This window comes from Rhinoraja longicauda, chromosome 9 (genome assembly GCF_053455715.1).
Source record: "Rhinoraja longicauda isolate Sanriku21f chromosome 9, sRhiLon1.1, whole genome shotgun sequence".
Taxonomy (NCBI): domain Eukaryota; kingdom Metazoa; phylum Chordata; class Chondrichthyes; order Rajiformes; family Arhynchobatidae; genus Rhinoraja; species Rhinoraja longicauda.
In genome coordinates this window covers 55,588-75,809 of record NC_135961.1, presented here as the reverse complement: position 1 = coordinate 75,809, position 20,222 = coordinate 55,588, and the positions used below count along the sequence as shown (strand labels likewise).

Below are 20,222 nucleotides of genomic sequence, written 5' to 3'. Positions count from 1 at the left end.
TCGGAGAGCGAGGTGTGCCCAGAGAGTGAGGTGGGCCGTCGGAGAGCGAGGTGGGCCGTCAGAGAGCGAGGTGGGCCCAGAGAGTGAGGTGGGCCGTCGGAGAGTGAGGTGGGCCGTCGGAGAGCGAGGTGTGCCCAGAGAGTGAGGTGGGCCGTCGGAGAGCGAGGTGTGCCCAGAGAGTGAGGTGGGCCGTCGGAGAGCGAGGTGGGCCGTCGGAGAGCGAAGTGGGCAATCGGAGAGCGAAGTGGGCCATCGGAGAGCGAGGTGTGCCCAGAGAGTGAGGTGGGCCGTCGGAGAGCGAGGTGTGCCCAGAGAGTGAGGTGGGCCGTCGGAGAGCGAGGTGGGCCCAGTGAGGTGGGCCGTCGGAGAGCGAGGTGTGCCCAGAGAGTGAGGTGGGCCGTCGGAGAGCGAGGTGGGCCCAGTGAGGTGGGCCGTCGGAGAGCGAGGTGTGCCCAGAGAGTGAGGTGGGCCGTCGGAGAGCGAGGTGTGCCCAGAGAGTGAGGTAGGCCGTCTGATAGTGAGGTGGGCCCAGTGAGGTGGGCCGTCGGAGAGTGAGGTGGGCCGTCGAAAAGTGAGGAGGTACCCACAAGCAACCATCGAGAGCGAGGAATGCCATCGAAGTGTGAGGAGGGCCATCGGAGAGCGAGGAGGGACATGCGAGTAACCACAGACAATGAGTACTGTTGGAGAGCAAGGGGGCCGTCGGAGAGCAGGGGGGGTTGTGGCAGAGGGAGACCGTGGGAGAACGAAGAGGGTGGCCGTGGGAGAGAGATCATGGGAGAACGAAGAGGGGGGCGTGGGAGAGAGATCGTGGGAGAACGAAGTGGGGGGGCCATGGGAGAACGAAGAAGGAGACAGTGGGAGAACGAAGAGGGGGGCCGTGGGAGAGAGGATTAAGGAGCTTGGGAGAGAGGATTAAGGAGCGTGGGAGAGAGGGCCGTTGGGAGAGTGTGGGTGGGCATGGGGGAGCGAGGAAGGTTGTCGGAGAGAGTGGAGGGACGTCAAAGAGTGAGATAGTTTGTTGAGATTGAAGGAGGACCCGATGGGGTAGGAGCTTGCTGCCACTTGCAGCAGCAGCCTGTTCGGTGAACTTTTGTAACGTGGCGACACTTGTATATTGCCTCGGTGTGGTCTGTTACATGATTTTACCGGGTTGTATGCAAAACAAAGCATTTCACTGTACCTAAGTACGTATAAATTGAATTGAATCATGGATCATATAGAGGTTTGTATGGATTATAAGGGGAATAGATAGGGTGAATGCAGAGTCTCTTCCCCAGAGTAGGGGAATCAAGAACCAGAGGTTTAAGGTGAAAGGGAAAAGATTTAATAGGAACCTGAGAGGCAACTTTTTCACACAGAAGGTAGTGGTGTATGGAACAAGCTGCCAGGGGTAGACGAGGCAGGTACCACAACAACATTTAAAATACATTTGGACAGTTACACAGATAGTAAAGGTTTAGAGGGATATGGGCCAAATGCGGAGAGGTGGAACTAGTCCAGATGGGGCTCCATCTGTAAGTTGGGCCAAAGGCCTGTTTCCTTACTGTATAAGACTCTAAAAATCTGTTTGACTTGTTTGGATAGGATGCATTAGGAACCTTTTCCATGTGCCTCAGTACCAGTGACAATAATGACCTTCAACCTAATAGGGTTATGCTCACAGGATCTCCCAAATTCATGAGCTCTAGCACCAAGGGCAGCAGCTGCTGTTTTCCAAACAGCACACCATCCCTACTTGAAATGCGTTTTTTCCCATTTGTTGTTGATTGTTCGTCCCCAGCGAAAGCCCTGGATAGAGTGGATGTGAAGAGGATGTTTCCACTAGTGGAGAGTCTAGGACCAGAGGTCATATTCCTATATGATCAGCCATGATCATATATAATGGCGTTGCAGGCTCGAAGGGCCGAATGGCCTACTCCTGCACCTATTTTCTATGTTTCTATAACCTCAGAATCAAAGGACGTTCCTTTAGGAAGATGTTAAGGTATTTATTTAGTCAGAAGGTGGCGAATCATTGCCAGGCGGCTGTGGAGGCCGTCAATGGATATTTTTAAGGCAGAGACAGGTAGATTCTTGATTAGTGCGGGCATCAGGGGTTGTGGGGAGAAGGGAGAATGGGGTTAAGAGGGAAAGTAGACAGCTGTGATTGAGTGGACTTGAATGGCCTAATTCTGCTCCTATCACTTATGAACAATTATAATGTGCAAGTTCCTTCAAGGCCGAACACCAAAATCAAGGTCAATCAAGGACGGCACATCATAACTTATGTCACCAAACAAATCAATAAAAACTTCAATGACAAACTCCATTGATTTGTGAATCAGTTTTTTGTCAATCATACGACGTTTAACAAAATTAAAATCTATTAACAGGTTTGATGCCTATCTCAAGTGACCAAAGCCTGTTTCCGCCAAGCTCAGATTGTAAATGTTTCTATTTCCATATGGTTGATGCTTTCTTCAGCCAGAACAAAATCTCCCTCCATCCCAGGATCATCAGTGTCATCTGGGAGATGAAGTCTCTGCTGATGATTTTGCCTTCCACTATGACTGAGATTAGAACAACTTTGAGCTGAATGTAGAAGTTTACTATACACAGTATAGGTGAGCAATCCCTCCACAAGGCCATGAATCCACAAGGGACCTGCAAAGAAACAAAAGATTATCTGTGATGGATATATACATGAACAGCCACCATTGTCAAAAATGGTTGCTACGAGAGCAAGTTGGCATTGCATTTTTAAAATGTCATTTCAAAGTTCAATTCCATAACATATATCAAGGGGAACAGTGTCACTGATGATAATTCACATTCACTCCTTTTCAATCTGAAAACAAACATAACATTATCTCCACCCGAAATGTCACCTATCCCTTCTCTCCAGAGATGCTGTCTGACCCGCTGAGTTACTACAGCTTTTTGTGTCGATAACATTTTCCTTGCATGGTCACTATTCCCTCGAGATTGGTCAGAGCCCTTACCTTTAATTGAGCTGACGGATTAGCTTGTTGATTCCTGTTCCACGGTTCCCGGTCTGTCCAAATTCGTTGAGAAATCCCTCCTTATTCCTTGCTGCGTGTCGAGCTACTGACAGCCTGAAGGGCCAGAGGAAGTTGATGGCCTCCTTGAAGGATTTCCCCACTGTGTAAATCTCACAGATCAGATCCTCAAGACAAATCAATCCCAACTTTCCTGTAAATAAAACACAGAGCAATAAATCCCCACAAAACTCTTACCCTGGTCACACCTGGAATGTTAAGCTGCCAGTCTGCCCTCCTTTCAACCAAATCTCTGATATAGTGACCACTTTGGTCCTGTTCATTCACTTTGTACAACTTGTTTCTATATCTCAACTTGGCTCTCCTGTGAGAGTTTATCATAAGAGCCACATATCTTTCGTACTACATTCCTTAGCCCTTTCTGTACTTTGCATCAGTATTCACTAACATGGACATGTATGATAGTGAGATTAGAGCACAGCATAGTTCGGCAAAGGAACAAACTGTTTGCCCTACAATGTCTGCGCCAACCACAGTACCATTTAAACGGTACACCTGCCGCACACGGTTCACACCCCTCCATTCTCTGCCAGCTAACGTCCCATCCTAAATGCCTCTGAATGTTTAGAGAGACAGTGTCTCCACAAACATTACAGTTAGAGGGGAAAAATTTAAAGACGATTTAGATAGAGCTCTTAATGATAGCGGAGTCAGGGGATATGGGGAGAGGGAAGGAACGGGGTACTGATTGTGAATGATCAGCCATGATCACATTGAATGGCGGTGCTGGCTCAAAGGGCCGAATGGCCTCCTCTTGCACCTATTGTCGATTGATTTGAGAGGCAGGTTTTCCACAGAAAGGGTGGAACAAGATGCAGATGGCATTGTAGAGGTGGGTAAAATAGTAGTATTTAAAGAGTATTTGCACAGGTACAGGAGTGAAGGGACAGATAAGGACCCAATCTTGGCAGATGGGCTTTGCGTAGTGAGGCATCAAAGTGGCATGACTAGTTGGGCTCAAATGCCCATTTCTGTGCAACTCTGAGATGGAATGATTACATAGAAACATACAAAAAGGTGCAGGAGGAGGCCATTCAGCCCTTCGAGCCATTCAATGTGATCATGGCTGATCATTCTCAATCAGTACCCCGTTCCTGCCTTCTCCCTATACCCCCTGACTCCGCTATCCTTAAGAGCTCTATCGAGCTCTCTCTTGAATGCATTCAGAGAATTGGCCTCCACTGCCTTCTGAGGCAGAGAATTCCACAGATTTACAACTCTCTGACTGAAAAAGGTTTTCCTCATCTCAGTTGCATTCGACACCAACACCATTGTCAAGTTTGCAGACGACACAACGGTGATCGGGCTGATCACCAACGGTGATGAAACAAAATACAGAGCAGAGGTGCAGAACCTGGCGGACTGGTGCTCTGATAACAACCTGTCCCTAAATACCACCAAGACCAAGGAGCTGATCATCAACTTCCGTAGGTCACATAACGGGGAATACGCCCCGATCTTTATCAACGTGAACAGTGTGGAGAGAGTGTCCAGCTTCAAGTTTCTGGGCACTCACATTTGATAGGACCAAACATGGTCCAATAACACTGCTGCGCTGGTCAAGAAGGCACAGCAACGACTGTTCTACCTAAGAACACTGAAGAAGTCTAGTCTACCCCAACAGCTGCTGACGACATTCTACCGCTGCACCATAGAGCGCATCCTAACACATGGCATCCCTGTGTGGTACCTCAGCTACACGGAGGCAGAGAGGAAAGCTCTTCAGTGGGTAGTCCATAGAGCTCAGAGGACCATCGGAACACAGCTACCAGCCTTGGAGGGCATCTACAACACACGATGCCTCAGAAAAGCCACCAGCATCCACAAAGACTCTTCACACCCCTGCAACAGTCTGTTCGAACTCCTTCCATCGGGCAGACAATACAAGGCCTTCTACGCCCACACCTCCAGACTCGGGAACAGCTTCATCCCCAGGGCCATAGCTGCTATGAACCGGTCCTGCTGAGCCGGATGGTCACATCGCACAGTGATCCGGCACAGATCTACTTGCACTTTATTCTGTTTTAAAACTGTTACAATTTGTTTCGTTCATATCATATCATATCATATATATACAGCCGGAAACAGGCCTTTTCGGCCCACCAAGTCCGTGCCGCTGGGTTGTTTAAATTAATACTGACTAGCTAATTAAATTATTGCATCGTATGGGAGGCGCATTCTCAATCTCATTGTACCCCTGTACAATGACAATAAAGATATATTGTATTGTATTGTAAATGGCCTACCCCTTATTCTTAAACGGTGGCCCCTTGTTCGGGACTCCCCCAACATTGGGAACATGTTTCCTGCCTCTAACGTGTCCAACCCCTTAATAATCTTATACGTTTCGATAAGATCTCCTCTCATCCTTCTAAATTCCAGTGTATACAAGCCTAGTCGATCCAGTCTTTCAACATACGACAGCCCCGCCATTCCGGGAATTAACCTAGTGAATCTACGCTGCACGCCCTCAATAACAAGAATATCCTTCCTCAAATTTGGAGACCAAAACTGCACACAGTACTCCAGGTGTGGTCTCACTAGGGCCCTGTACAACTGCTGATCTCCCCATATCCCTTGATTCCACTAGTCCCTAGAGCTCTATCTAACTCTCTCTTAAATCCATCCAGTGATTTGGCTTCCTCTGCCCGCTGAGCAGAAAATTCCACAAATTCACAACTCTCTGGGTGAAAAAGTTTTTTCTCACCTCAGTTTTAAATGGCCTCTCCTTTATTCTAAGGTTGTGGCCCCTGGTTCTGGACTCGCCCAGCATTGGGAACATTTTTCCTGCATCTAGCTTGTCCAGTCCTTTTATAATTTTATGATTCTATAAGATCCCCTCCCATCCTTCTAAACTCCAGTGAATACAAGCCTAGTCTTTTCAATCTTTCCTCATATGTCAGTCCCACCATCCCAGGGATCAATCTCGTGAACCTACGCTGCACTGCCTCAATTACAAGGATGTCCTTCCTCAAATTAGGAGACCAAAACTGTACACAATACTCCAGATGTGGTCTTACCAGGGCCCTATACAACTGCAGAAGAAACATAGAAAATAGGTGCAGGAGGCCATTCGGCTCTTCGAGCCTGCACCGCCATTCAATATGATCATGGCTGATCATTCAGCTCAGTTGCCTGTACCTGCCTTCTCTCCATACCCCCTGATCCCTTTAGCAAAAAGGGCCACATCTAACTCCCTCTTAAATATAGCCAATGAACTGGCCTCAACTACCTTCTGTGGCAGAGAATTCCACAGACTCACCACTCTGTGTGAAGAAATGTTTTCTCATCTCGGTCCTAAAAGACTTCCCCCTTATCCTTAAGCTGTGACCCCTGGTTCTGGACTCCCCCAACATTGGGAACAATCTTCCCGCATCTAGCCTCTCCAACCCCTTAAGAATTTTATATGTTTCTATAAGATCCCCCCTCAGTCTTCTAAATTCCAGCGAGTACAAGCCCAGAAGAACCTCTTTACTCCTATACTGAAAACCTCTCGTTATGAAGGCCAACATGCCATTAGCTTTCTTCACTGCCTGCTGTACCTGCACACCAACTTTCAGTGACTGGTGTACAAGGGCACCCAGGTCTCGCTGCACCTCCCCCTTACCTAACCAACTCCATTGAGATAATAATCTGCCATCTTGTTTCTGCCGCCAAAGTGGATAACCTCACATTTATCTATATTATACTGCATCTGCCACACATCTGCCCACTCACTCAACTTGTCCAGGTCACCCTGCAACCTCCTAACATCCTCTTCACAGTTTACACTGCTACCCAGCTCTGTGTCATCCGCAAACTTGCTAGTGTTGCTTCTAATTCCCGCTTCCAAATCATTAATATATATGGTAAACAGTTGCAGCCCCAACACCGAGCCTTGCGGCACTCCACTCGCCACTGCCTGCCATTCTGAAAAGGACCCGTTTACTCCTACTCTTTGCTTCCTATCTGCCAACCAATTTTCTATCCATGTTTTCACCCTACCCCCAATACCATGCGCTCTAATTTTAGTCACCAATCTCCCGTGCGGGACCTTATCAAAGGCTTTCTGAAAGTCTAGATACACTACATCTACTGGCTCCACTTCATCCATTTTACTTGTCACATCCTCAAAAAATTCCAGAAGACTACTCAAGCATGATTTCCCTTTCATAAATCCATGCTGACTTGGACATCCTTTTATTGCTATCCAAATGCACCGTTATTACCTCTTTAATAATTGACTCCAGCATCTTTCCCACCACCGAAATCAGGCTAACTGGTCTGTAATTCCCCGCTTTCTCTCTCGCTCCTTTCTTGAAAAGTGGGATAACATTAGTTATCCTCCAATCCACAGGAACTAATCCTGAATCTATTGAACATTGGAAAACGATCACCAAAGCTTCCACTATTTCTAGAGCCACCTCCCTGAGGACCCTAGGATGCAGACCATCAGGCCCTGGGAATTTATAATCCTTCAGTCCCATTAGTCTACTCAATACTATTTCTCGCCTAATGAAAATTTCTTTCAGTTCCTCTACCCCCCTAGATCCTCTGTCCTCCAGTACATCTGGGAGATTGGCTGTGTCTTCCTTAGTGAAGACAGATCCAAAGTTCAACTCTTCTGCCATTTCCTTGTTACCCATAATAATTTCACCCGTGTCTGCCTTGAAGGGACCCACATTTGTCTTTGCTACTCTTTTTCTCTTAACATATCTAAAGAAGCTTTTACTGTCCTTCTTTATATTCTTGGCCAGCTTCCTCTTTTCAGCCCGTATTGCCCGTTTTGTTACCTTCTGTTGCCCTATGAAAGTTTCCCAATCCTCTGGCTTCCCGCTACTCTTTGCTGTGTTATACATCTTTTCTTTTAGTTTTATTCCATCCCTAACTTCCCTTGTCAGCCACGATTGCCTCCTACTCCCCTTAGAATCTTTCTTCCCTTTTGGAATGAAATTATCCTGCGTCTTCCGGATTATGCCCAGAAATTCCTGCCATTGCTGTTCCACCGTCAATCCTGCTAGGATCCCTTTCCAGTCTACCTTGGCCAGCTCCTCTCTCAGAGTCCCCTTTGTTCAACTGCAACACTGACACTTCCGATTTAACCTTCTCCTTCTCAAATTGCAGATTTAAAACTAATCATATTATGATCACTACCTCCAAGCGGTTCCTTTACCTCGAGTTCTCTTATCAAATCTGGTTCATTGGACAACACTAAATCCAGAATTGCCTTTTCTCTGGTAGGCTCCATTACAAGCTGCTTTAAGAATCCATCTCGGAGGCACTCTACAAACTCTTTCTTGGGGTCCAGAACCAACCTGATTCTCCCAGTCTACCTGCATATTGAAATCGATTGTGATTCCATTTACTCTCTCAGCCCCTCAGCAATTTGAGACACACATATGTGGACCGAGTGACCTGTTAACTTTGACATTGGACCCTTGATTCTATTTCTTTTTATCCACTCTATTGTTCCCAACATTGTTAGCTGTATCTGTGTTACCCAGGTGTTCTTCGATGATCGAATTGTCGGTTAGAGGCACGCGTTTCTTGTTGACTTTGGCTTGACCACGTTTCAAAATAAGTTCACGGATAGATTTTAAATTCGGAATCCTGCAAAGAGGAGAAAGAAAGATGAGTAAAGTGATCACATTAAGTGACCCTGACTGTGGGTTGTGCTGTGATATGCAGCACCCCATGCTCTACACCCACTGCAGCTGCAATCCCACTCTACTCACTCTACCATTCAGCTCCTGTGCCTTCATTGCAACCATCATGGTCTGACAATTAAATGTTGCCTTGAATTTCCAGTCACAAAACCATACTGAGGGAGGGCTGCATCTCTGGGCAGCCTGACAGGCAACTCTGTCAGGCTTCATTTCAAATTCAACCTTTCCCCCTTTCCAAATGCCAGCAAGGCTCCACTGTATTATTCACAGACAACATGGGACTTCTGTTAGGGTCGTGCACAATATTTATTCCTCCAATCAAATAAAACAGATGACGTAGTTGATGATCTCAGTGTCGTTTGTGGGAAATTGCTGGGGTATCTACATTATCTCACAGGTTGTACAGCCACTAAGAAGTTACATAAGAAGTGATTTGGGATGTCCCGAGGTTGCCCACAATAAGAGAATGTCACAGTGACACCAAACAAAAGCATTCCCACAGCACCGGCCCTCACAGTGCTGGTCTTCCAGAGAACCTTTTCCAGAGCACGGGTCTCCCAGAGAATCTGCCGCAGAGCGCCGGTCTCCCAGAGAACCCGCCCCCCAGAGCGCTGATCTCCCGGAGAATCTGTCGCAGAGCGCCAGTCCCCCAGAGAACCCGCCCCCACTGCAGAGTGCTGGTATCCCAAAGAACCAGTCCCCCAGAGAACCTGTCGCAGAGCGCTGGTCTCCCAGAGAACCGCCCCCCCCGGAGCACCGGTCCCCCAGAGAACCGATCCTCCCCCAGAGCGCTGGTCCCCCAGAGAACCTGCCCCCCCCCCAGAATGCTGGTCCCCCAGAGAACCTGTCGTAGAGCGCTGGTCCCCCAGAGAACCGGTCCCCCCAGAGCGCTGGTCTCACAGAGAACCGGTCCCCCCTGAGAACCAGTCTCAGAGCACTGGTCGCCCAGAGAAGCTTTCCCCCAAGAACGTTGCTCTCCCCCTCCCCCCCCCCCGCCCGCAGGGAATCTGTCCTCGCAGAGAAACTGTCCCAGGGTGCTGGTCACCCAGAGAATCGGTTCTGAGAGCCTGTCTCCCAGACCCCAGAGAGATGGGCCCCAGACAACCTATCCCCGAGAGAACCGGTCACAGAGAGCCAGTTTCACAATTACTTATGAGCAGCATTCTGACCTTACCCCCAAGCAACATAGGGCTCCACCACCTTCAGCATCCTCAACGACGTCTTGTTCAATTTCACAAATGTTCCACTGTAGAGTTGTCGGAGTCTGAACATTTGAACAACTTTCCGCACTTTAGGACTGACCCCATGAATCCTGCAAAATTGATGGATTTAATGACTGAGCATTGTTCAATGCATTCAGGAAAGGTTTGCACTTGCCACCGATGCTGGCAGCGTGATACTCACTGTCTGATCCGCACGGCAAAGGCCAGCTTCTGGCCCTCAGAAACATCGTTCCAATCCGGCTTCTTTGTCATCCGAACAAATCGAACCTCATCCCGGTATTTCCGCCTGGAGTCTTTTATAAAATTCTCAACTCGCTTAAACCGAATCTTCTTCCCTTTCTGAAGCTGAAATGTAAAAACAGCTACTGTTCAAATCTAGATCAGTATTTATATAGACAGATTTATCTACAGCAAGTGACAGATTATGGGTGTCCTGTCCTCATGGAATCCAGTCACTTGCTCTGCCTTATTGCTCAACAGTAGTTCACTATTATTTATTGCCACACATACCTAGACACGGTGAATGTTTCATTTTGCATACAATCCAATAAATTCATTCTGTACACAAACACAGGTACACTTATGGTAGTGTGGGTGTAGGTGTACCTTGGGTGTTTCAAGGTGGATGTAGTGTACCTTGACTTTCAGAAAGCCTTCGACAAGGTCCCACATAGGAGATTAGTGGGCAAAATTAGAGCACATGGTATTGGGGCTAAGGTACTGACATGGATAGAAAATTGGTTGGCAGACAGAAAGCAAAGAGTGGGGATAAATGGGTCCCTTTCAGAACGGCAGGCTCAGTGCTGGGACCCCAGCTATTTACAATATACATTAATGACTTGAAGAAGGGATTAAAAGTAACATTAACAAATTTGTAGATGACACAAAGCTGGGTGGCAGTGTGAACTGTGAGGAAGATGCTATGAGGTTGCAGGGTGACTTGGGCAGGTTGTGTGAGTGGGCAGATGCATGGCAGATGCAGTTTAATGTGGATAAATGTGAGGTTATCCACTTTGGTGGTAAGAATAGGAAGGTAGATTATTAAGTAGATAGAGCTCTTAAAGATAGCAGAGTCAGGGGGTATGGGGAGAAGGCAGGAACGGGGTACAGATTGTGAATGATCAGCCATGATCACATTGAATGGTGGTGTTGGCTCAAAAGGCCGAATGGCCTATTCCTGCACCTATTGTCTATTGTTTATATCAATACAAGAGTATAATGATTGTAGTGTGAAAAAATAATTGATTTTTTTCTGAGGCAATACACACAGTCGCCAAATTGCAAAACCATCTTGTACCTTCTAAATTCTTAAAAAAATCAAGTCTTATCTTGGCCTTATAGGCCCATTGTCTTGGTGGTGGCACTGATGCGGCCGGAACTGGCGATGTTGATGGTGAAAGAGTTTTAGAACTGCAGAGGAATGACTCAGGCAAGAAATATGTGGAAATATGTGGAAACAAGATGCTGTCTCGACCCAAAACGTCACCCATTATAGACAATAGATAATAGGTGCAGGAGGAGGCCATTCAGCCCTTCGAGCCAGCACCACCATTCAATGTGATCATGGCTGATCATTCACAATCAGTACCCCGTTCCTGCTTTCTCCCCATCCCCCCTGACTCTATCTTTAAGAGCTCTATCTAGCTCTCTCTTGAAAGCATCCAGAGAATTGGCCTCCACTGCCTTCTGAGGCAGAGAATTCCACATTCCTTCTCTCCAAGATGCTGCCTGACCTGCTGAGTTACTTCAGCATTTTGAGATAAAATGCTGTGATTAGATGAAATTGCGATGTTGTGCATGATAAAAGAGACAGATCCAAGGTGTGACAAAGTAATGAGATGCCCGATTGTTAAGTAAAACCACACAAAAAGACAAGTCTGATCCAGACAAGTACTGGTGTACAAGGATTGAGTATAAGTTTAGAGATGCATGTCCGAGCATGTCCTAACACGAGGGGCTGGTGACGAAAGAGGTATGGGACCTCCCCGCCCGGGGAGTAAGCACGGTTATGGATTGGACCTTTGTGTGGTACCACAAGGGACAGTCAACATGTAATTCATACTCAGGTTGCTCACCCACACTCGCATGCGTGAATAAAAAGGCATCGTTTCATTCTTAAGGTGTCTAATGTGGTTTGTTGTCTGATAGCGCAGATCGGACTTTCACAACGGCGTCCTTCACTTGCTTTCTGTGCAGCCTCTGCAGCCTGCTCCTCTCTAGTAAAGTGATATGCTTATGACTTGAGAAAACTTTCCCAGACACACGTACATTGTATCCCATCTAATCCCTAGTACCACGGCAGTCCCACTCAATACGAGGGAAGTTGAAATCACCTATTAAAATCCGTTTATTCTTATAGCTATTCTCAGTCTCACTGCATATTTGCTCCTCTAATTCCCGCTGAACATTGGAGGGCCTATAGCACAATACCATTAAACTGACCACCCCCTTCTTATATCTCAATTCCATCCAAATAGCCTCACTGGACAACCACCAGGAATATCTTCTGTGAAGTTCTCCCTAATCAAACACACAAGCCCTTGTCCTCTATTACACCTCCACCATCTATGCTCTGTAACAGGAAGCTGCCAGCCACCCCCGCCACGTTTCCACAAGTGCTCGAATATCTCAGATACATGATTGTATCCATGCTGCGTTCATCTGCCTGTCAAACTTCTTACTAAACTCTAGTTACTGAACATCATTGCTTGAACTGAACTTTTTGTGACCACCCCACATATTTCTTCCTCTACCTCCGCTCATTACTGGGGTGGGGGTATAGTACAATCCCATCAAAGTGGTCACCCCTTATATCCCAACTCCACACAAATAGCCTCACTGGATGATCCCCCACCCTGAAATATCCCGAGTATCACCATGATGTTCTCCCCAATCAAAATGTAACTCCCCATCTCCTCTTACCTCCACCTACCCTCCTGTAGTATCGGTAGCCCAGAACATCCCGCCCCTCCTTCAGCCATGTTTCCATAATAGTTATAACATCCCAGGGCCATGTTACCCATCCACACCAAGTTCATCTTACCTGAACTATTTTCTCTGGAGTATTGGAGACTGAGGGGAGTCCAGACAGGTTTATAAAATTATGTGTCTTTTCCCCAGGGTGGAAATGTAGAGGGCATTGGTTTGAGGTGAGAGAGGGAATGTTTACAAAAAGGAGATCTCCAGGCACAGACAAGGTAGAGGGCATAGGTTTGAGGTGAGAGGGGGAATGTTTAAAGGAGATCTCTAGCCACAGGCAAGGTGAGGTTTGAGGTGAGAGGAGGAATGTTTAAAGACGCTTAAAGGAGATCTCCAGGCACAGGCAAGGTAGAGGGTATAGGTTTGAGGTGAGAGGGGGAATGTTTAAAGGAGGTTAAAGGAGATCTCTAGCCACTGGCAAGGACCCGGAGCTTTGTACATGGCAGGCTGTGCTTGTCTAACTTGATTGAGTTTTGTGAGGAAATTATGAGGGTTGGTGAATGGTGTCTACGTTGATTTTCGTAAGGCATTTGATAATATTCCCCATGGTGGTCTGATTCAGAAGATTAAGATACACGTGATTGACAGAGACTTTGTGGTATGGATTCAGAAGTGGATTACTGATAGAAGACAGAGGGTTGTGGTGGAAGGATTACATTCAGGCTGCAGGTCTGTGACCTGTGGAGTTCTGCAGGGATCTGTGCTGGGACCTCTGCTGTTTGTGATATATATTAATGACATGGATGTAAACGCGGATAGGTTGGTTAGTAAGTGTGCAGATGACATCAAGATGGCTGGGGTCGCAGACTGTGAGGAGGACTGTCAAAATACACAGCGGGATATTAATCACCTACAGAAATGGGCAGAGAAATGGCAGATGATGTTTCCTCCGTGCAACTGTGATGTGTTGCACTTTGGGAGGTCAACTGTAAGGGCAAAATATACGATTAATGGCATGACCCTTAACAGCATTGATGTACACAGCATCAAGTCCAAGGGTCCAAGTCCATAACTCCCTGAAAGTGGCAACACAAGTTGATAGAGATGTAAATGCTGCATATCTAATGCTTGCTTTCATCTTTGAGTATAATAATAATAATAATAATCCATTTATTTTATATAGCGCCTTATCACATGCTCAAAGCGCTTTACAAAAACAATTAACATAGAAACAAACAGACAAACTATCCTGACGGAAAAGCGGCGAATACACAACGCCAGCGTCCTCTCACGTCAGGGTCCGGCAGTAGACATTAAAAAGCACAAGACACACAGATATAATTTTTTACACAAAACAGCCATCACAGTGATTGCTCTAGGCATACCCTCACTGTGATGGAAGGCAAAGTCTTATCTCCTCCTCATTCTTCTCCCGTGGTGCCACGAGGTGATCGAGGCTCCCAACTTTTTGAAGCTCCCACCGTGCGATGGAAAGTCCCAGGGCCGAGCCGAGCAGGCCGATGAAAGTCCTGAGCCCCCACCGGGCGATGGAAAGTGCTGCAGCCGGGCCACGCAGGGCGATGAAGGGCCTGCGGGCGGGTTGATCGTACCTCGCGCTTTGGGGCGGTCGAAGCTGCTACGGCTGGAGCTCCCAAAAGCCGGTCGCCAGCCAGGGACCTGCGAACTCCCGATGTTGCGGTCTGCAGGGCCCACGGCCGAAGCCTCCGAGATGGTAAGTCCAGGCCCTGCGACCGGAGTCTTTGAGGTCGATCCCAGCTGGAGGCCGCCGACTCCACGGTGTTAGGCCGTAGCGCGAACGGAGATACGACACGGTAAAGGTCGCATCTCCGTTGAGGAGGAGATTTGAAAAAAAAAGGTTTCCCCCACCCCCCCCCCTACATACGCAGAATTAAAAATAAAACAAAACGTACATTTAACATCGACAATGACAAAAAAACCAAAAAAAACCAGAGAGACTGCCGGTGAGCCGCAGCTGCAGAACACAGCCACGCCCACAATTATAAGAGTATAAGAGTCAGGAAACGATGAAGCAGCTATATTGGACTATGGTTAAAGCACATTTGGAGTACTGTGTGCAGTGATGCCGCCCTGATACAGGAAAGGGTGTAGAGGAGGTTTAGAACATAGAATAATACAGCACAGAAACAACGGGTCCTTTCGCTCACAATGTTTGTGTCGAACATGATGTCCGGCTAAACTAATCTCATCTACCTGTGCATGAACTATTCCCTGCACTCCCATGTGCCTGCCTCTGTGACTAATGCAGGCATCATTCCATTTGACAGAATGATGCCTGGATTAGGGGGTTATTTAGCTACAGGGAGAGTTTGGACAGACTTGCATTGTTTTCCCTGGATCGCCAGAGGTTGTGGGAAGGCCTAATAGAAGTGTATCAAATTATGAGAGGTGCAGACAGTCAGAACCCTTTTCCCCAGGATGGAAAAATCAAATACGAAAGGGAATAGTTTTACAGTGAGACGGGCAAAGCATAAAGGAGATGTGTGAGGCATCTTTATTTTACACGCAGAGGGTGGCGGGTGCCTGGAAGGCGCTGCTGGCTTTGGTAGATATGATAGAGATATTTAAGAGACTTTTAGATAGGCCTATGGATATGCAGGGAATGGAAGGATTTGGATTATGTGCAGGTGGATAAGAGATGATCTTGGCACTGTGGGGCCTAGTACCTGTTCTTGTTCTGTACTGTTCAATGTTCCATGAGATGTGTTGAGCAAATTCTTTTAAAGAACTGTAGGTGCCTGGAACATACTGTGGGACAGTGGTGGAAGCAGATATGACAGTGGCGTTTAAGGCAGATATAGGAAGATGCAAGGGTTGGGTGATATGGATCATAAGATCATGAGATAGGAATAGAATTAGGCCATATGGTCCATCAAGTTTACTCCGCCATTCAATCATGGCTGATCTACCTCTCCCTCCTAACCCCATTCTCCTGCCTTCTCCCCGTTACCTCCGACATCAGTACTAATCAAGAATGACGAAAAAGGACAACGAGTAAGCAGATGGGGTCAGTTTAATATGACATCTTGTTCGATAACAGATGTTGTGGACTGTTGTGTGGCGGCGCCTAACGGCTGCGGCTCGCTGGCAGTCTGTTCGTCTTTTTTCCTTTTTTTTTTTTGTTGTGTGTCGGTGTTGGGATGGTTTTTGTTTTTTGGCTGTGTATGTGTGGGGGGTGTGGGGGAAACCTTTATTTTTTAGGTCTCTTCCTCACAGCACGGGGTGCAGCTCGGCCGCGGGGCCTTCCATCGCCCGGTGCGGCTCGGCCGCCAGACTTAACAGTGCCCGGTGCGGCTCGGCCGCGGGGCCTTCCATCGCCCGGTGCGGCCGCGGGACTCAGCAGCGCACGGTACGGCCGCGGGGCCTTCCATCGCCCGGCTCGGCCACGGGACGTTTCAGCACCCGGTGCGGCTCGGCCGCGGGGCCTTCAATCGCCCGGCTCGGCCGCGGGACATTTCAGCTCCCTGTGCGGCTCGGCCGCGGGGACTCCCATCCCCTTGCGGGGACTCCCATCCCCTTGCGGGGACTGTGCGGGTCGGTCGGGGACGAGCTGTCTGTCCGTGGGCGTGGGGAAGAGAGTGGAAGTTTTGTTGCCTCCATCACAGTGAAGGGTGTTTGGAGTCACTGTGATGGACGTTTGTGTTGGGGTCATGTGTCTTGTGTTCTTTTTTTTTTGTGTGACTGCTATGTAATTTCGTTCGGTACCTTGGTACCGAATGACAAATAAAGCTCTGTTTTCTGTAAGACCTGCTCCTGTGCTGCACCTTTTTGTTTTCCAACAAGGTTTCCATTGTAACCAGATAATCGGTGTGTGAGAGAAGGTAGTCTGCATCTGCCAATTACATTAACAACACCATAATCAGTGGAATGAAAGTATTTCAGACCTTTCGCTTTTCCTGCAAGGCATATTTGGCTTGGGTAGCTTTGATAGCCTGGTAAGCCTTCCGCCGCTTCAGTAGATTCTCGGGGACAAGTGGCACCTTCCTCCTCTCTCTGAAAAACATCAGCAGAGTTCATTTGCAATTAAAGAAAGATGACAGACCCTCAAACTAAAGAACATTTTATTAAGTGAAAGAACAGTAACTACAGGCATTATGCAATGGTCAAAGAAAGCACTACACTCTATTAGAGAACGTAGAAGTTGTCCTATGTATTACCGTCGACAAGCAAAACTGATGGAACACTCCCTCGTATTCTGCTTGGGTAGCTTACACACAACCCCCCCCCCCCCCATTCCCCATTCCCTTCCACCCATACCCATCCCTCTGACTTTATATTTCATTCCAGTTCTCTCCTTATCTGACATCCTTTTGTCTCCTTTTCATCTCTAACCTTTGTCCATCCATCCACCATTCAAACCCCCTCATCGCCTTTTTCCTGCCCCCATTTTTCTCCTCCCTACTACAATCAATTTGAGGTACGGTCCTGCCCAGAAATGTCTCCTTTGCATTCCCCCCTCAGATGCTGCCTGACCCGTGGAGAATATCCACATACCCTTCATCCCCATATCCTCTCCATGATGAATATTAATGAATTCACACTGGAACCGGCTCTTTGCCATGGCTCCACACATAATTTCCTTTCTGTCCACAAAGGAACCTCCTCCTTTCCTCGCCATCCTCTTGCTTCTAATATACAATCCACAAGAGCAATACCCGACTTACTATTAGCATTCCATTTAACAGCCGCAACTGCAGCCTTGTTAACCAAATAAGCAAATATCATTCACTCTACTTCCTCTATTCCTCACAATTCTTTCATCTGCACTTTCTCTGTCACTTAGGGATGGATAAGAACTGGCTGGGATATTATAGCTATGTCAAGAAGACTTTTGGTACTTCACCAAGTCTTCTTGACATCAGTCAGGCTATTGAGTTATGGCAGGGATGTTAAGTTACCGTTGTACAAGACATTGGTGAGACTGAATTTGTCATATTGTGTCTAGTTGTGGTCACCCTGAAGGACGTTGTTAAGCTGGAAAGAAGATTTACAAAGATATTGCCTGGATTTGAGGGTCTGAGCTGTAGTGGGAGGTTGCGCAGGCCAGGACTTTATTTGGAGTGCAGCAGGCAAGAGGGTGATCTTATAAAGGCATATAACACGAGCAAAATAGATAAAGTGAATGCTTTTACCCACGGTAGGAAATCAAGCGCAAATCAAGCGTGAATAATATGCTGACTTCTCTAGGATGGGATACCCTATTTATTGCAATTTACAAGGAGATTCACAAAATCACACCATCAAATCTTCTGTCATCCCAGAGCACCAACTGCCATGAAACAAGACAGAATACATCATCAACTCACTAAATTTCAATAAACTTTGCTCCCAATATTCCCTTTACCCAAGGACGATAAGGGAATGGAATATGTTACACATGTGCTGCTCCCGATGTTCAGTCATTTAAAAAGGGGATCTCCTCAACTAGATCTCCTCAACTTGGTCAAAAAGGCCCACTTCAAAATGTAATCACTACACTACTCACTCACTCACACACACACTCACTCACTCACACACTCACTCACACACTCACTCACACACTCACTCACACTCTCACTCACTCACTCACACACTCACTCACTCACTCACGTGCGAGATGACCACTAATGAGGTGTTTAACCAGAAACAGAAGGACTAGAGGCATAGTTTTGAGGAGAGAGGGGCAGCTTTTCTCTCTCAGAATGTGGTGGGTGTGGGGAACGGGCAGGGACGGTCCCAACAAGACGTCCATGGATGGGGCATGGGCAGGTTGGGCCGAAGCAAGGCCAAGGCCAGGGCCAGGGCCTGTGTCGCGATGTCGGGGGGCGGAGGCTGCCTGAGCTGAGGGGAGGAGCAAACCTCATTTGGCCGCATGTGTTGAGGTTTCAGGCCCACTTTGCTGTTGATTCACACAAGGTCTGGTGTAGCGCACCCAGCCGCCCGCCGCTCACCCCGCACCGACGCGGTCCAGGTGCCGATGCCCGCGGATTCCCGGCGCCACCACTCACCCCTCGTCCGCCATCACCCTCCCGGCCAGGCCAGTGCAGCGCAGCACGCATGCGCAACCACGGCCCCCAGCGGCCGGCAATGGAACAGCACCAGCGTTGCTGCTCCCAGCGGCCGGCAGTGGAACAGCACCGGCGTCCCTGCCCCCAGCGGCCAGCAGTGGAACAGCACCGGCGTCCCTGCCCCCAGCGGCCGGCAGTGGAACAGCACCAGCGCCCCTGCCCCCAGCGGCCGGCAGTGGAACAGCACCAACACTCCTGCCCCATATCTCTCTCCGTATTTCACTCTCTCCAAATCTCTCTCTCCGTATCTCTCTTTCCGTATCTCTCTCGCCGTATCTCTGTCAATTCAATTTCAATTTTAACACTTTATTGGCATGAAAAGATACATCATTATATTGCCAAACTATAGAACATAACATACATATTTAAAATGCATGAACATACATACAAGTTGTGATGTCTTGAGAGGTCGGGAGCTTTTCTCTTGAAGGTTGGGAGGTGTGGGGGCCGGAAATGAAGACAGAAAAGTTCTTGTTTTCAAACTTAAATTCCATATATTTAGTCTTTTCCAAAAACAGCAGCAATCAGTGTCAGCAGCAATCAGTGTCAGCAGCAATCAGTGTCAGCAGCAATCAGTGTCAGCAGCAATCAGTGTCAGCAGCAATCAGTGTCAGCAGCAATCAGTGTCAGCAGCAATCAGTGTCAGCAGCAATCAGTGTCAGCAGCAATCAGTGTCAGCAGCAATCAGTGTCAGCAGCAATCAGTGTCAGCAGCAATCAGTGTCAGCAGCAATCAGTGTCAGCAGCAATCAGTGTCAGCAGCAATCAGTGTCAGCAGCAATCAGTGTCAGCAGCAATCAGTGTCAGCAGCAATCAGTGTCAGCAGGGCAGGCAGCCCTGCTGACTATGGGTTTTGTAGTCTTTTGCTGGCAGCCATGATGGTTTGTAGTCCTTGTTGCATCCACCGGGAGGAAATGTATCTCCCCTCTATGACTCTACCTCTCATGATATCACATTTCCCCCTCCCCTGACTTGAGGCCTCCGGACTGGGGAAGGAGGCCCACAGGACGTCTCTTCGGGAAAGGGCATCTGCATTCCCATGTTTTCGACCTGCCCTGTGGACAACCGAAAAGTTAAAAGCCTGGAGGCTGAGAAACCATCTTGTTACTCGACTGTTCGTTTCCCTATTTCTTGTCATCCACTGCAAAGCAGCATGGTCTGTGAGTAGAGTGAATTTGCGCCCAATAAGGTAATAGCGAAGGGTTTCAAGGGCCCACTTAATTGCCAGACATTCTTTCTCCGGTGTTGAGTATCTTTTCTCATGGGCCAAAAGCTTTCTGCTACTGTA

General features: G+C 47.8%; 1 protein-coding gene across 1 annotated transcript; it reads right to left on the bottom strand.

Moving 5' to 3' along the window:
• Positions 1-1,360: 1,360 nt before the first annotated feature.
• Positions 1,361-18,843, bottom strand: rpl7l1 (ribosomal protein L7-like 1). The gene is made up of 7 exons (XM_078404645.1): positions 18,727-18,843; positions 16,773-16,881; positions 10,112-10,275; positions 9,882-10,019; positions 8,542-8,651; positions 2,985-3,195; positions 1,361-2,646 (listed from the first exon to the last, which is right to left on the bottom strand). The coding sequence occupies exons 1-6, from the start codon at positions 18,729-18,731 to the stop codon at positions 2,987-2,989; spliced, it is 735 nt and encodes a 244-aa protein (XP_078260771.1). The 5' UTR covers positions 18,732-18,843; the 3' UTR covers positions 1,361-2,646; positions 2,985-2,986.
• Between the last annotated feature and the right edge of the window lie 1,379 nt (positions 18,844-20,222).

What these genes read in the sequence shown, in the direction of transcription:
- rpl7l1 (XM_078404645.1), bottom strand. An exon ending in CCTTGCAGGAAAAGCGAAAG is followed by an intron (nt 10,276 to 16,772) that starts GTCTGAAATACT and finishes TTTACATTTCAG; the next exon opens with CTTCAGAAAGGGAAGAAGAT. An exon ending in GAGCCCTATGTTGCTTGGGG is followed by an intron (nt 8,652 to 9,881) that starts GTAAGGTCAGAA and finishes TCCTCTTTGCAG; the next exon opens with GATTCCGAATTTAAAATCTA.